Here is a 16,909-nt window from a genome sequence, read left to right on the forward strand (position 1 = left end):
GGCTATGCAAAAGCATTGGGAATTTGGATGAAATGACCCCCAGCTTAGACATCCCGGTCCAGGATTTGCCCTGGAATATGTTCCATCTCCCAAAAAGCATCTGGTTTGTCTGTGTGACCCTCATCTGTTTAAACCACCAGGAGAAACAAACACTCCTGAAAGAGGAACCAGAAAGAGAAATAATTTAAAAAGAGAAAAAATAGAAAGAAACCAAAACCACCTTGTGTTTGCACCAGCAGGTTCTGCTGTCCAGCACTGCAGGAAACTTGTTTTTCCTCTTTTTACCCCAAAACAACTGGAATTGCATGGTCAGGGATGGCCTCACCTCCCTGCGATCTGTGGGCTGGGAAAACAGAGGTGTAAAATCATCAGTTTGGAAGAAAATTAGTAGAAAACCAGCTTCTCTTTCATAATTTTCACTTCCCAATTCCTGCCCCCCCCCCCCCCCCCCCCCCCCCCAATCTGGTATTTCAGTTGTCAGGGAGGAGAACAAACCTGATTTAAATCCTCCTTTGCTTAAAAAAACCCAACCCAACCCCAAATCCCTCCCATCTCATAAAGGGGTTTCGGCGTCACTTGGAAATTTTAAAATCAGCAGGATTTTGAGCTGGTTTGTTTTAGTAATTGATATGTTAATGTATTTGTAGCCCTCTTGGTGTGACAGTGCTGGAATTTGCCAGCCCCTGGAATTTGCTAGGCAGAAGGAAAACTGTGATCCCATGGGAACAAGTGTTACCTGCTAACAAAGATGGGATTGAAACCCTGGGGGTTCTGGGAGTTTTTGGGTCGCTCTGAGGGATTTTTGGGCTCATTTGTGCTTCCCTGGGAGGAGGCAACAAAACAAAATAGAGGAAAATGCCCTGTTTGGGGGAAAACCAAAGGAGGAGCTGCTGGATTGAGTGGGAAAGGGACTGGAAGAGCCCATTTCTCCTCCACTGCACTAGTCCCTGTCTTTGGGGGGGTTTTGGCAGCCAGGTTTGGTCTTCAGAAGCCATGTGGGGTCTTTCAAAGCTTCTTGGGATCTTGGAAAGCCTTTGGGGGGGTCTTTAAAATCTTCTCAGAGTCTTTGCAACCCTTCTGGGGTCTCCTAAAGCTTCCCAGTAACTTACGACTCTTTGGGATTCTTTGCCAGCCATGCAAGGTCTTTGTAGGCTTTTTAAGGTCTTTGCAAGGCTTTGGGGTCTCTTAAAGCTTCTTTGGGGTCTTTGGGAGCCTTTGTGGCTCTAAAGTGTTCTCAGAGTCTTTAGAGCTCTGCTGAGGTCTCCTAAAGCTTCCCCGGGACTTTACAACCCTTTTTCTTTGTGACCCGTTCAGGACCTTTCAAACGTTCTTTAGGATCTTTGCAAGGCTTTTGGGGGTCTCTCAAAGCTTCTTGGGATCCTTGCAAGCCTCTGGAGGTGTTCACGGAGCTGCTGGTGTTGGGAACAGGCACGAGGACCTGCCTGATCCGTCTCAGTGAAATCCTGGGTGACTCCATCCCTGGTTTGTTAAATCAGCCTCAGTTTGTGCTGCCAGAACGGGGGTTTTCAGGAGGCAAAAGTGCCTTTAGCGCTGCAGCTCCGCTCTGGGCTATCGGGTGGGAGATCAGCAGCCTGCCAGGACACAGAGATATCCATGGATATCCGCAGGGAGATGTCTGGAGGCTCGTGGTTCCCTGGCTGTGGTCAGGCTGGTCAGAGGAGTTCTCTGGGTCCGTCTCAAGATCAGATCAGCCAGATTAGGAGCTGCTCTGCATGAACTCCCTGCTGCTGTGGGAGCTCTGCCTGCCTTCCTTTCCAGCCCCTGGGAGCAGATCCCAGCTCTGGGGCTTGCAAACAGCCCCACGGAGCTGATTCCAGAGGGTTTTCCCTGAGGAGCACCCGGAGGTGGGTCCCTGGGGGGTTCACACCCAGGGGGGCTGGATCAGGGATTTTGGGGTCATTCTGTGGCTCCCTCGTGTAGGCACGAACCTTATTCCAGTGAGTAGGAGGGAAATGTTCCCCCATGGAGACCTTCCAAGCTGACCTTTCATGTTTAGGAGGTGCAAACAGGTGCCCATCCCGAGAGAGCCACGAGGCGCTGCCTGTTCCTGCCCGTTCCTGCCCGGAATTTGGGAAGAGGCAGCTCCGAGGAGGCCAAACCAACGCACTGGGGAGGATGAAGGCAAAGCTGAGCCCCCCCCGGCATTGCTGCTGCCTCTGGAGGTCTTTGCAACACGCCCTGGAGAGGGGGGTGTTTATAGGGATATTTATAGGGCAGCCAACTGAATGCAAAGCTGGGGCAGAGCGTGGGCAGGGTGAGCACGGGGGGACGTGCACGGCTCCAGCCCCGGGGAAAAGCAGTTTTATGGGATGCTTTGCTCCTGGATTATGGTATGGAGCCTCTCTGCAGGCAGACACCTGTGTTTTGTGGAGGAGAAAGGACGGAGGGGGATTTTTGGGGCTTTCTGGTTGCAAAGCTGGGAGATTGGCACCAAAAAGCTCTTTTTACTGGTCCAAACCAGCGTCTCCCCATTATTCCCTGGCTTCCAACTGGGATGGGGAATGCTTGGTGGCTGTCTGGGATGCTCCAGCCCTGCTGTTACAGCTATGTGCCTAAAGAAAATAAACCCTCCTGCAAACCCCAGCGGGACTTGATAACTGGTTTGATGTCTTGCCCTATTGCAAGTAATTAGGCTGACATGGCTCTTAAAAGTTCCTGCCTGCAATTAGACATGCAGAGTAATAAATAAGGGGTAATTATCGGCTTAGGGAGATTATCAAACTTTCCTTGACGGAGTGGTGGTGCAGGATGGGTGAGAAGAAACGCCCCAGAGGGATCTGAGCTATTAATGGGATTCCCGGGGCAGCACTGAGGGGGGTCGGGTCTGGCTCAGTCGTGGCTAAAACCAGGCTGATGTTGGGCAAAAGCCAAAGTCAGGCCCAAAAGCAGGCGGGCCGAGCTCCTGCAGTTTGATGGACAGGCAGGATCCCGTCTGTCATGTCCCAGGGATCTTAATGGCAACTTTCTCAGGACAAGGTGTTATTAGGAAGAAACACTCAGCTCTGAATGGGCCCGATGACTTAAAATGCTCATTCTGCCTGTGCACAGGCATGTCGGGCTAATAGCAGGTGGAGGAGGAAGAGGAGGGGAGTGGAGGTCCCACCCAACCCAGACGAGGTGTTTGGGGCCTGCCCGAGCCCCTGCAGGGATTGTGGCAGCTCCAAATGCCTGGGACTGACCATGCTGGAAAAATCCACCCAGACCCGACAGAGCTCTGGGCTCTGCGTGTCCATCCCTCCTGCCCGGGTGTGATCCCAGGGGGATTTGGAGAAACACTCTCTGCTGAAGGCCCTGGTGCTCCCTGGGAGCCCGAAACCACCGTCTTCCCCCTCCCTGCAGATTACAGACCACGCCGGCCTGACCCTGTGGGGATTAAGGTGTGTTCCCTGTCCGGCACCAGGAACCAGCCGAGCAGGATACGGGGCTCCAATCCCAGCAGGCAGCAAGCTCAGCACCGTGCCCAGTCCAAACCAGTGAGACCAGCAGCCACGAGTGGGGAGCCCAACCTGCAGCTCCCTTCAGGAGAGATGCTGCCGTGGCCAAACTCGTCCACAGAGGATGCTCTGGGAACTCCTCACCCGCTTTTCCAGCTCTGCTTCTGCCCAGCTCCAAGTTTTGGGGATCCACGAGGTCCTTGAGAACCAACACAATTCCCAAATCTAGGAACACCAGGAGTTTGGGTTGGGCTGGTGTTTGGAAAATGGGGTTTTATCTGAAATCTCCAGCAAGGAGAGCTCTGGGAGAGCCCGGAAACCCCACTGGTGTTCCCCACCGGAGCATCCCGCCGCTCGTCCAGGCTCCCACGAACTTATTAAAGCTGTTCTCGCATCCGAGACACAGAGCTGGGGTTTTGTTGCTGCAATTAAAGTCGGAGGGAGCCCTTTAATGTGTCCTGGCTGGGAGATGTGTAAAGCAACCAGTTTGATCTCCCAGGGGAACGGCGGCTCCTCCGGCTGAGCACGCGCTGCTCGCTGCCCTGCCGGGGACAGGGCCCCCGACTCTGCTGAGCTCACTTGGACCTTCCCAGCTCCCAGGGGGTCCTACCACTCCCAAAACCGGGTTTCTCCTCATTCCAGCCCTCTCCTGCCCATTGCATCCCTAAACTGAACACATCCCCACACGAGAATGAGCCATGTGGCAATGGGACACTCTCAGTCCCTGTGTTGCCTTTTCCTCCATCTCAGCTCCATCCCCCAGACCTCCTTCCCATCTCAGTCTTGCCTGGCTTCCTCTTTGCAGGCAGGCAAATCCTCCTGGGATGACCTGGAGAGAGATGGCTATCTCCAGCAATGCCACCTTCCAGCGGAGGGGATGATTCTCATGGGATCTTTGCCCAAAAAACCCCAATCCCCTGAAACACAAGGTCCAAGCGAAACACGGAGAACTTTTAATTTCCATGGGAAGCCTCCTGTTGGTTTGTTGTTTGTTGTTTTCCCCTTCCCTGCCAAACAAGCAGTTTTCCCTGTGCCTGTTTCTGCCCGTCTTCGGTCCTCGGGACTCCTTCTGATGGGAAGGAGCGACCTGAGCAAACATTTCCTTTAGTCCAGCTTTGTTCAGGCTTTGCCCCGATACTGCAGCCGAGGCCGTGAGTCACCTGTGCAGAGGCCACACGGAAAATTTGGGTTGTTTTAAAGAAAAAGCTTCATTTCAATGATAATATTGTAATAACCCCAAACAAGCCCGTCGTACTGCTGGAGGAGTAACACATGTTTAATGCATTAGAGCCTTGGAGGGTTTAGATAGAGCCGTAAAGGAATGAAAAGGGGGAGAAGGAATCCCTAAAAGCTCAGTGCTGAGCATCCCAGGGCAGGGCTGGGTGTCACCTCTACCCCATGTCCCCTCCCTGGGACTGCCCTATCGCCTCCATCTCCTCGAGTGGGGCGGCAGCTCGTTGGGTGCTGGAGGTGCTGGAGGTGGAGACAGCAGGGTCCCCTGGCCGAGCCCCGTCATCGAGGGAAGGAGGAGTTAAATTCCCCTGTCTTTTAATCCAGTCCTGCTGGTTTCCCTGCAAAGCCAGGCAGCAGTTTCCCTCCCATGCAGCCACCGTGCCCGGCACACCATGCCCCAGCGTCACGTCATGCAGATGTCCACCAGCCACGCCACCTACGGCGTCTGCGTTCTGGGCACCGAGGTCTTCCTCGACACGCGCCGGTAAGGTCGGGCTGGGGGGTTCCCGCCATTTTCCGTAGGGCTGGTGGGGTTTGGAGGAGCCCAACGGTGTTTTGGAGCAGTGAGGGAAGCTCAGAGCTCATTCAGAGCCCACACCAGGAGCTCACCCAGCCCTTGGAGGGCCGTGTCCTGCCAGGCGTGTTCCAGGGGGATGTCCCCCGGGGAAGGATGTTGGCTCTGGCGAGGTGTCGAAGCGTTGCTGAGCCGTGACAATTTGGAGGCAAAGCCCAAGCACACCCTGGCTAAACCCGGATCTATTTCTGGCTGGGAAAACATTGGGCAAGAACAATTCAAGCTCAGCAACTTGGAGCTAAAACGGGCTAAAGGATAAAATGCGTGGCTCAGGCAGAAAAAATCCACTGGCGGGTTTTGCACGGGCAATTCCAGGAGAGGAGATTCTTCTGGAATTAAATACAGGGGTTGGTTTATTGGTCAGATACGAGGCCGTGTTTACCCTGCTGTTACAGGGTCATTATTTAATAAATCAGGTTTATAATGATACAGACAGGACAAGTCAGTCGGCATCGCAGCAATTATTGGGGTTGTGTGTTGGAGCCGGGCCAGGATGTGCCGTCGTCCCCCTCCAAGGGCTTTGCACTGAACTTTACCTGCCCTAAAAGAGTCTTATTTTCTCTCTCAACCAGACGGGAATATATAAAACCTATTGTTTGCAAGTTTTTTCCTGATTTAGGACTCAAAGCACACTCAGATCTATTTAAACATGAGGCTTGAGCCCCAAAATGGGCTGATTTGGCTCCTCTGTAGCAAATTTGAGCTTTGGACCAAAAAAGCAGATGGTGGATGCTTTTTCCACTAAAAAAATGGGATCATTTTATTCCAGGACAGCACCAGCTGGGGGGAACTTGGTGATTGATGCATCAAGTTTTGACTGTGGTTTGGGCTGTTTTGGGACAGAAAATGGAGTTTGGTGGGAATCTGGTGATGATGAGGTGGGAGGGCTGAAAAAACAGAGCAAATAGACCCAAACTGGAGAAGTCACAACATCCAACAATGCGCAGGTAGATTTACAACCAGGGCAGTAAAATCAGGGCCAACTGACCCAAATTGGAGAAGTCATGATATCCAACAATGTTCAGGTGGATTTACAACCAGGGCTGTAAAACCCGAGCAAATAGACCCAGACTGGAGGAGTCACGACATCCAACACCGTGCAGGTGGATTTGTGACATTACACGATGTTAGAGATGGGGGATGACAAGGGAGATGGTGCTTTAATTTCCCCTTACAAGCTGCTGCAGGCAGCAGGGATGCCATGCCAAGAGCAACACTGGCAATAAGTCTCCTCTGTGTCAGTTTTTTGATGTTCTCCCTTTTGTTCTCGCTGTTGAAATTTCCCACCTTGCTCCTTGTTGGAGGCTCCCGATGGCAGACAGGTTGGAGCACTCGTGCTCCAGGGATGGAGGTGCTGGGGCTGTAATGAGCAGGTAGGCAGCACTTCAAAGGCTGCCAGAGGATGTCATGCAGGTGGGGTGTGGGTTCTCCATGCTCGGATTTGGGCTCTGCTCCAAGTTGGAGCATCTCTCAGCTCAAGGGATGGTCCTGCGATAACCATCTCCCTGGATGGTTGACATTAAAAATTATCCTGGCTCTTGGTCAGGGTTTTGTCACAGGATGCTGACATTTTGGACATTTTCTTGGTGTTGTGGAGGGAGGTTGGATGCCCAAACTTCAGCGATTTGCAATCCAGGCTTAACCACGGAGGGATGTGCCGGAGCTCCAGCGGGAGCTCTGCTTGCTCAACACCACCACAGAGATAGGATGCAGAAAACTCAACCATTTCATCACCCCAAGATGGTTTATGAGCCCTTTCCACCTGGTTAAGACTGGATTTTAATTCCAGGTTCAAGCAGAGGAGAACTGGAGGGACAACTTGGTCTCTAACCCAATGCTCTGTTTCAGATCTACCCCCAAAGCTGCCACGTCATTTGACGTCCACGCCACCTCGGCGGTCACGGTCCACATCATCCACAGCCCCACCACAAAGCCCATGATTAACTCCAGGTGGCCCCTGGATCCTGACATAGAGGTCGTGGTGACAATCGATGTCACCAGCAGGACCGTCAATGACAATAAGGTCAGTTGGGTTTTTATGCACTGAAACCAGAAAAATGAGTCCAATTTCCCAGGAAGACAGGGAGGGTAATGGGCAGCCTCTAAGCAGTCGAGTCAGTACTAGGTAGTGCTGACATTGGGCTTGTTTTCATGGAAAAAAACTCAAACAGAATTGTGTAATTAGCACATACCAAGAATGAAACTGAGAAGGAGAAGGAGATTCCATTTTGTACCCTCCTGATGACACAGTGCCAGTTGCAAAAGCCGGTGCCAGGCAGCAAAGGTCCTCCAAACTTGGCTGTTTCCGTGCCCGTTTTTGTTCTGAACCAGACAGAAACAGTTCAGGTGAATTAACTGGGCTGTTTCCATGCCCATTTTTGTGCTGAACCGGGCAGAAACAGTTCAGGGAACTCTGATTAACAGAGAATGACTTGGGTGAACCCTCCAAGAACTGCTTGTTGGTCAATGCAATGAGCGAGAAGCCCTGCTCAGCTTTTTGGGACGTGGGCCATGACATGGGGGTGTCTTTGCAGGTTAAGATCTCCTACTATGGCCGGGAGGGCAACGAGCTGGCAGTGGCCTGGCTGTACCTCACGTGTGTCGGTAGGTGTTCCACAAACCCGGGCCAGACCTTGCTGATGTCAAGAGCTGGTTGGGTTCGTGGGATGGGAGTTAAGTGGGGGGCACGGGGAGGAGGTTTGGGTGTTCACCGGTGCTGACGAACAAGAGGGAAACAATTAAAATGTTATTACGCTGCCTTATATGGTGCAAAAGAGAGGGGCTGGGCCGGGTCCCCACCCAGCACACCCCGAGCATCCTCCTCTGCTTGCCAACACCAGGCACTGGGACAAGAGGATCCAAGGGAGATCTCCTCACCCACCTTTGCCCGACGTCCTCCTCCCCCTCAACGTCCGTCACAGGTGGGGGAGAGGAACGGGCACCAAAGTGTTGTCTGACCTATTTTAGAAGTTTAGGGTGAGATGAATCATTCCCTCCAGATGCCTGTTTTTCCCTGCTGACTACAAAGGGAGTCTAGACAACCAGTCTGGATGCAGAAGCCTTCCACCTGGATGGATTAATTACCTCAAATTTGAGATTTTCTAAAGTGCTCACATGACACTGTGTCCTGAAGTCATGAATGTGCCTCCCAAATTTGGACCTGAGAAGGCTGAAGGTTTCCCACGTCCCTCAGCTGATGGGCTCCACTGGAGCCGTCTGGGGCTACCACGGCCACAGGGCTTTGGCCTTGCAAATGTTCTTCTCATGGTTAGACTTAGACTTTCCTTCCCAGCTTCTCCATGTCCTCCTCTCCGCTTAATCCCGGTATTTTCCATATATGGCATATCCCTCTCAAAGGAGGTTTTTTATTAGGGTTTGGGTGAGGTTGCTGGTAAACCTCTGCTTTGTAGCAGCAGAGGCAGAAATTTGGGCCAAGAACAGGAGGGAAAGTCCTTCTCAAGTGTTGCGTCAAACCTTGGAATTATTTAGGTGTTCACTCAACCACAGGGAAAACACTTTTTTGTGCCTCCACCGTGTTTTGGCTTCCTAAAAAACACAACCGTAAATGTGAAATTGGTGAAAACATAAAATACACCATAAAATGGGGATGTCCCAGCTGGGAACCAAAATGGGAGAAGGCAGCTGGAAATCGAAGGGGGAAAACCATGAAAAAGCCATTGGGTTGGATTTTCTACCAGCCTTTTGTTGGAGATGTTGGGTCTGGAGCAGCTTTGGAGTATGAAGTTGGGGTTGGTGCTGGATGAGCCCAAAATGGCACCAAGAGCTCATTCTCCTGCCCATGGTTCCTTCTCTTCATTCCTCAGATGTGTCCCTAGACGTGGACTGGAGCCGGAGCGGCAGAGTGAAGAGCAAAGGGAAGGACAAGGTAACAAGGAGCTTTGCTGGAGGGGCAGTCCCGGCCTATCCATTTGTAGTCTCTTCCCTGAAAATCTCCAGGAAGGAGAGGGACTTGGGTGGTGTCTGAATTAGGGCAAATAACCTGGGAAATCCTCAACCTACTAATTGAGGAGGAAGAGACTTTATTTTCTTATTCCGTGTCAAAATTTTCTATGTCTCCAGTCCAACCCTGAGGATCCCGTAGGACAAAACCCTCCGCTTTTTCTTCCCTCTGCTTTCTTCTTTCTTTTCCTTTTTGGACTTGAAAGAGATCACTAAATGAGTTTAGCAAACAGCCAGAGATTTACCCCTTTGGCAACAAATCTGCATATGCCCAAGCCCTTAAGTTGGGCTAATTAAGTGCAGCCCAATCAACAGTGCAAATCGTGTATCGAAGGGGACGTGTCTCTGGAAACGGTGCAACCTTGTCCAGAGGAGGCCTGGCAGATACTTTCTGCCTGGTCAGAAGATAAGATCTCTTCCAAATAGTCTTTACTGACCCTGCTAGAAGCTGAGGTTCGGAAACTTAGTGCCTTGAAAGCATCACTGGGGTTTGGGTTGTCCTCCAAGCGGGGAGGACAGTGGGCGTTTCCCCAGTTAGTGAGGAGGGTGGGATGGGGTGGGGGGAATCTTGCTCCAATCCTCTTTTGGCTCTTCTCCTCCAGGCCAAGTGGACATGGGGTCCGGATGGACATGGTGCTGTGCTGCTGGTCAACTGTGACCGGGACAGCCCCGGCACGGGGGGGCCGGACAGCGGCCAGGCGGACATACGGACCCCCGCAGGTCAGTGTCAACCACGGTCCGAGAGCACCCAAGGGCTCTCACTGGGGCCTTTCCTACTGGCAGCACCTCCATCCCCTCTCTCCACACCCCCTCTCTCCACCTTTCCCCCCTAGACCTGAAGGACATGTCCATCATGCTGCTGAGGACCCAGGGGCCCAGCGCCACCTTTGCCGAGTACCAGGTGGTCCTGCACATCTCTGAGACGGACGCGGATAAAGTGCGGGTTTTCCACGCTATCCGTGAGTATTCCTTCCTTCCTTCTTTCCCACATATTTGAGCACGACCCCAAGGTGAGCAAACCCTAAATTTTCCATTCGTTGGGGCACCTCCATTTGTTGGAAACACTCGTTTATCCCCAAAGCTCCTCTACCGCGGTGGAAGGTGGGGCTACATGGAAAAAATCAAGGGGGAAAAAAGATCAAAAAAGGTTTTTCCCCACAAGGTTGATGAAATTTTGGCATTCCTGTGGAGAGGAAAACCCAGCACCCCTTTGGCATGGGCAGTGACCCAAACCCCAGAGCAGCCCATCCCGTTCTGCCTTTGAATGCCCTGGCAGCTCTGTCCCTGGCAGGTCCCCACCGAAAATCAGGTCAGGGCAGCCAAGGGTATCATTAGATACTTAACTTGAGCCACGCACCTTGAAAGGGTTGGACCTGAGGGTATGGAGTCCTCCTTGTCCCAGGAAGATCAAGTGTGTTCCCCAGGGAGGAGGAGGAGGCACCCCCACTCCCCTCCAACTGTGCGGGCATTGACCCCACCAGGGCCTCCTGCCAGCCCAGGGCAGGTTGGTCACCGTGTCCTGGGGGTGTCTTGGTGGTTCTGCAGGGAGTGACTCACACCCCCACTACAAGCCCGTGCTGGGGCCGGACAAGCTCTCCTACGTGCTGGACCCTGTGGGCAGTGGGGAGAACACCTTCTATGTGGAAGGGTTGGCCTTCCCCGACAGGGGCTTCTCTGGGCTCGTTTCCTTCAGTGCCAGCTTGCTGGAGGTCCCCCACAAGGTACGTGAGGTTTGCCCCATCCCCTGAGCCCCCTCAGTGGTTGGGTTTCCAAACACTGCTTCCTGCTGGTTCTGCCCCTCACAGAATTCCCCGGGCACCCCGATTTTCACGGATACGGTGGTTTTCCGCGTGGCTCCCTGGATAATGACCCCCAACACCCAACAGCCTCTGGAGGTTTTTGTCTGCAGGTAGGAGGGGTGTCACCCCACTGCTCTCCTGCCTTGGGGGACTCTTCAAGGAGGAGTTTTAGGCCCTTCTTTGTGGTGCACCAACAATGGGGTGAGCCAGGCTTTGTGGGGGTGATATTTGGGAATGGAACCCGATGTCACTGTTATTGCAATGCCAAGGAGAAAGGCTGGAGGCTGCTCTCCAGGTCTGTCCCATGCAGGACTGTTGCCCAGTGTGTTTAGGAGGGAGGAATGTGCTGCATGGTTGGGGTTGTGGGAAATTCTCGTGATCCTACTCCTCAGTCCCCCCTCTCCCTCCAGCATCAAACAAGGCTCAGATTCAAACGAGGCCTTTCTGGAAGGGATCAAAGTCCTGCTGAAGAAAGCCAACTGCAAGCTGACCATCTGCTCGGAGCAGGACACCCGGAGCGACCGCTGGATCCAGGTCATCAGTCCGTGCTTGCCCATCAATCCGTGCTTGCCCATCAATCCATGCTTGTCCAGCAATCCAGGCTTGCCCATCAATCCATGCTTATCCAGGATTGCTGAATCCATACTTGTCCATCAGTCCAGGCTTGCTCTCTGTGACTCTTCTGGTCCCTTACAGGCTCTTGGGGCACATAAGGTGTCACTCCCATTGCTGGCACCCCCTGGAGGGACTGGTTGCTTGGGAAGCACTTGAATGCCAGGGATAGACCAGGCAGCTGGGAACTAAAGCCAGGGAAATGCTGCTGGTGGTGGAAACCAGCACGGGCAGGAATGGGGTCCAGGAATCCTGGAACTGGAAGAGGGACACAGTGGGGCATTGGAAGAGGGGCCTCATTGCCAGAGGGACCCCGTGGGGCTTTGGAATAGGGTGTCTACTGCAAGAGGGACCCGACTGCAAGAGGGGACTCCATGGGGCATTGCAAAGGTGACCCCACTGCAAAAGGGACCCCTTGGGACTTGGGAAGAAGGACTTCATGGGAGATTCCATGAGGGATCCCGTTGCAGGAGGGGACCTCATGGAGCTTTGCAAGAGGGTCCCCACTGCAAGAGGGATCCCATGGGATTTTGAAGAGGGAACTCATTGCAGGAAGGATCCCAAGGGATACTACAAGGGGGACCCCATTGCAAAAGAGACCCTGTGGGACTTTCAGAGGGGGTTCCCACTGTGAGAGACACCCTGTGGGGCTCTGCCAGAGGGATCTCACTGAGAGGGATCCCATGGGAGCATTGCAAGAGGGTCCCTGTTGCAAAAGGGACCTTGAGGGGCATTGCAAGAGGGTCTCCACTGCAAGAGAGGTCCTACAGGACATTGCAAGAGGGACCCTGATGCCAGAGGGACCCCATGGGACATTCCACGAGGAACCGCATTGCGAAAGACACCCCATGAAATATTGCAAGAGGGTTCCCACTGCCCAAGGGACCCCCTGGAGCTTTGGAAGAGGGTTTCCACTGTGAGAGGGACCCCACTGCAAGAGAGAACCCCAGGGAGTACAGCAAGAGGGACCCCCACTGAAAGAGGGACCCCACTGCAAGAGAGAACCCAGGGAGTACAGCAAGAGGGACCCCCACTGAAAGAGGGACCCCTTGGGGCTGTACAAGAGGGTCTCCCCTGCAGGAAGGTCCCCCTGTGCCCCCCCAAGAGGACACGGGGTGGCGGTTGGCAGTGCCCTCCCTGTCCCTCATCCCTGCCCCTCTTCCTGCCCATCGTTGGCCCGTGTTGTTCCCGTGGGTGTCCCGTGCTGGGTGGGGTGTCACCCCTGGGACAGCCAGTTGTGGTTCAGGGCAAGAGCTGAGCTGTGCCAGGCTCACCCCATTTCCTGCTCCACCCTCCCCACATCCCTGGGGAGATGCCTATCACCCTGCCCGGAGCCTTCCTCCTCTTCCTCCTCCTCCTCTTCTTCCCACCACAGGATGAGCTGGAGTTTGGCTATGTGGAAGCGCCACACAAGACCTTCCCCGTGGTCTTTGACTCTCCCAGGAACAGAGGATTGAAGGATTTTGCCTTTAAGAAGATCCTGGTGCGTCGTTGCAGCTGAAGCCCCTTTTCTCCCCCTGAAATTTCCCCTATGGAGGGTCCTTGACACCACTTCCCTCCTCCTCTTCCCCAGGGCCCTGATTTTGGCTACGTGACCCGTGAACCCCCCGGGAGAAACATCACCAGCCTGGACTCCTTCGGCAACCTGGACGTCAGCCCCCCAGTGACGGTGCGAGGGAAGGAGTATCCCTTGGGAAGGATCCTGATCGGCAGCCCCCTGCCTTGGTGAGGAGCTGGGGGGCTCCAACCCTCCCTCTGGAACGTGGGCAAGCACCAAAAATCCTTGCCTGGGAAAAGGGACACCTCTCACAGATGAAACTTGGAATCAAAATGGGAATCGGGAGCCAGTTCCCACCAAATCCCAGACTTGACATGCCTCACAAAACCCTTCCCCCCTTCCCAGGCCTGTGATGTTTGCTCCCATCCTGGACACATCCGGGCTTGGAATTTTTTACCTGACTTATTAAAAAGAGAAGCAGGGAAGTCCAGGAAAGGGTCAAATCCCGAAGACCTGGCAGCGGCTTTGCTCGGGCAGGCGGTGCCTGGTGCCGCGGGAACAGCAGCGAACCCTCCGCAGAGGAGGGGATTTCCCGGGACAAAGAGCGACAGGAGCCATCCCGGCTGGGGCTGGGCCGGAATAACCAACGGGATGCTCCCACTGCTCCCGCGGGTCCGGCAGCAGGGAAATGGCATTTCCCAGCCTCTCTGGGCCCGTAATTATCCCTCATTAGCAGGGAGTTAATTAATGTTTTCCCAGCCTGTTGCCGTCTGTCTAAGAAAACTTCACCCCCGCACAAAGCGCTGCAGGATTTGGGAATCACAGGGATGGGAAAAAGGAAACCCAAAGGAGCCCAAGAACAGGGCATGGAATGCACCCACTGCCTATAAATACATATGGCCTAGATATATATTTGTATATATAATTGAGGGATATATTAATATATTTATGCATTATATAAGGATGTATTAACGTATTTGTATATTATATTATTTATATTTATATATTAATATATTAAATAATATATAATATATAATATATGGATGTATTTATGTATTTTATATATAACATAGGGATATAGTAATATATTTTAAATATAACACAGGGATATAGTAGTATATTTTTATATTTAACATTGGGATATATTAATATGTTTATATATAATATAATAATATAGTAATATATTTTATATATAATATAGGGATATAGTAATATCTTTTTATATATAACATAGGGATTAATATATAAAATATTTACAACAATGAGTAACATGCTTACATAATATATAACATAGTTCTAATGATATATAATTGAGGTATTAGGTAGATATATCTGTATTAATGTAGATTAATATATAATTTATATTAATTAGATACAAATTTTTATATATAAATGCATATATAATATACATGCATATACATATATATAAAATGAACGTAAATTATATCTTGATGTGTATAATATAGCTTGGACTATTTCCAGCCTCCCATAAAAATTGGATGTTTCTCACAAAAATTGGATGTTTCTTCTCCCCCTCCCCTGCTGTCCAAGGCAGGATGGGGGTGAATTTTGGGGAGGGGGGTGTGGCCACCCACCTTCCCCTGCTCCCTGTGCCCGCAGGGCCGCGGGCCGGAGGATGTCCAAAGCTGTCCGGGATTTCCTGTACGCCCAGAAGGTGCAGGCACCAGTGGAGGTTTACTCGGAGTGGCTGAGCGTGGGCCACGTGGATGAATTCCTCACCTTCGTCCCGGCCTTCGACAGGAAGGTACCGAGCCCCGGAGCCTCCCTGCTCCTCTGGTGCAGCTGCTGGGCCTCCACAGGGACATGGGGGGCAGCTGCCTTTGGGGGGTCTTCCTGCAAGAGGAGAAGTCTGTGGGTGGCATCCCGTGATGCCTGGAGCTGGATTTGGGAGTCTCTCCAAAGGATGGGGGAATAGAACAATGTGACCCCTGGGCTCTCTCCCACAGGGATTCCGGCTCCTCCTGGCCAGTCCCAATGCCTGCTACAAGCTCTTCAAGGAGAAGCAGAGGCAGGGCCACGGGGAAGCCACCCAGTTCATTGGTAAGGGGGTGAGGACATCCCTGGTGTCCCTTCCCATCGTCCCTTCTCTGTGTCCCTTCCCATGTCCCTCACTGCTCCCACCCCCGCTCAGGGCTGAAGGGCAGCGAGAGGAGGAGCATCGATGAGATCCTGGCGGACGAGTCACTCAAGAGTGACAACAGACACGTACAGGTGGGTCTGTGAGCCCTGGGCTTGGGGGGATCCGCTCTCCTCGCTCCCATGGCACAGCTGGGTCATTCCTGGGGGCAGAGATCCTGGGCAATGGCAGGAGTGGGCAAGGAGAGCAACCAGGAAGGAGCCAGGCAGTGCTGGTCACCCCGAGGCCTTTGTCCCTCTGACAGATGCCCCGGGTGACACAGAGGGACAACTGAAGGACCAAGAGGTTGCTTGGGTTGGGGATGCAGCGGGAGTTGCTCAGAGGGATGGGGTGGGATGCAACGGAGCGGGTGAGGATCCAGGCAGGATGCAATGAGACACCCTACGTGTGGGATTTGAGGAGCTGGGACGGCCCAGGGTGGCAATTCTGGGTCCCTTTTCCCCCCAGCGCTGCATCGACTGGAACCGTGACCTGCTGAAGCAGGAGCTGGGCCTGAGCGAGCAGGACATCATCGACATCCCCCAGCTCTTCATCCTCATGGGCTCCCGCGCCGACGCCCTCTTCCCAGACATGGTGAGGCCTCCAACCCCTCCTTCCCCACCCAGCCCCGACACAGCCCCACCCAGGGGTGGCCAACCCCGCTGTCTGTCCCCGCAGGTGAACATGCTGGTGCTGGGCAGGCACCTGGGCATCCCCAAGCCCTTCGGGCCCATGGTGGGCGGGCAGTGCTGCCTGGAGCAGCGCGTGCGGGAGCTGCTCGAGCCCCTGGGCCTCACCTGCACCTTCATCGACGACTATTTCTCCTACCACGTCCTGTCCGGGGACGTTCACTGTGGCACCAACGTCCGCAGGAAGCCCTTCCCCTTCAAGTGGTGGCACGTGGTGCCTTGAGGCCCCCGGGGACACACCCAGGTCCTGCCACCGGGGGTTGAAGCTGCGTTTGGTGCATCGGAAGATGCATCAAAATGAAGGGTTTTACCAATAAAGCTTCTTGAGCACTGAGGGCACAGCTCTGCCATCTCCCATCCTTCATGAGCAGCTCTACCCCATCTCCCATCCTTCCTGAACACCAAGGGTGCAGCTCTTCCCCATCTCCCATCCTTCCTTCCTCTGCTCTTGGCTTGGCAATGTCCTTTGAACTTTGTTTTTAAGCACGTAGGTCTGTGTCAGGAGCAGGGTGGGGGTTTATGGGAGACAACCCGGGACAAAGAGGCTGCTCTGGTGTGTTCAGACCCCCCCACTGCTAAAGGGTCTTACAGTCCCACATCGCAGGTTTGGAGCTGATAATCCCCTCCCAAATTCCCTGTGTTGGCCAAAAACCACCTTCTGCTGGGCACCCCCCGGCTCCCGGCGTGGAGGCAGAGCCCTCCCCTCCTCATCCAGATCATCTGACACCTTTTCAAGGAGAAAATTTCCGTCTCCTTCAGCCCGGCCGCTCTTTGTCTCCCTCCTTTCATCGCCAGCGGAGCGCGGCGTTTCCCTGTGCCTGGCACGAGGAACTGAAACCAACCCGTGCCCCGGGCACGGCTCAGCCCTGAGCAACCTCGGGAGCTATTCTGGGGCTAAACCCACTTATTTTGGCCAATTTGCTTTCCTAGGAATGTTTTAGAGGTGTAACAG

General features: G+C 53.3%; 1 protein-coding gene across 1 annotated transcript; it reads left to right on the forward strand.

Moving 5' to 3' along the window:
- Positions 1-6: 6 nt before the first annotated feature.
- LOC113959204 (protein-arginine deiminase type-1-like) lies at positions 7-16,282 on the forward strand. The gene is made up of 16 exons (XM_027668070.1): positions 7-5,172; positions 7,111-7,285; positions 7,797-7,866; positions 9,087-9,148; positions 9,825-9,942; positions 10,056-10,181; positions 10,768-10,943; positions 11,028-11,131; positions 11,432-11,555; positions 13,009-13,116; positions 13,207-13,358; positions 14,752-14,896; positions 15,099-15,192; positions 15,284-15,363; positions 15,737-15,862; positions 15,947-16,282. The coding sequence occupies exons 1-16, from the start codon at positions 5,081-5,083 to the stop codon at positions 16,178-16,180; spliced, it is 1,986 nt and encodes a 661-aa protein (XP_027523871.1). The 5' UTR covers positions 7-5,080; the 3' UTR covers positions 16,181-16,282.
- Positions 16,283-16,909: the final 627 nt, after the last annotated feature.

Source organism: Corapipo altera, unplaced genomic scaffold, assembly GCF_003945725.1.
Source record: "Corapipo altera isolate COAL_440 unplaced genomic scaffold, ASM394572v1 80, whole genome shotgun sequence".
Classification (NCBI taxonomy): Eukaryota; Metazoa; Chordata; class Aves; order Passeriformes; family Pipridae; genus Corapipo; species Corapipo altera.

What these genes read in the sequence shown, in the direction of transcription:
- LOC113959204 (XM_027668070.1), top strand. Translation starts at nt 5,081, where the DNA reads ATGCCCCAGCGTCACGTCATGCAGATGTCCACCAGCCACGCCACCTAC. An exon ending in TTGCCTTTAAGAAGATCCTG is followed by an intron (nt 13,117 to 13,206) that starts GTGCGTCGTTGC and finishes CCTCTTCCCCAG; the next exon opens with GGCCCTGATTTTGGCTACGT. An exon ending in TCCCGGCCTTCGACAGGAAG is followed by an intron (nt 14,897 to 15,098) that starts GTACCGAGCCCC and finishes TCTCTCCCACAG; the next exon opens with GGATTCCGGCTCCTCCTGGC.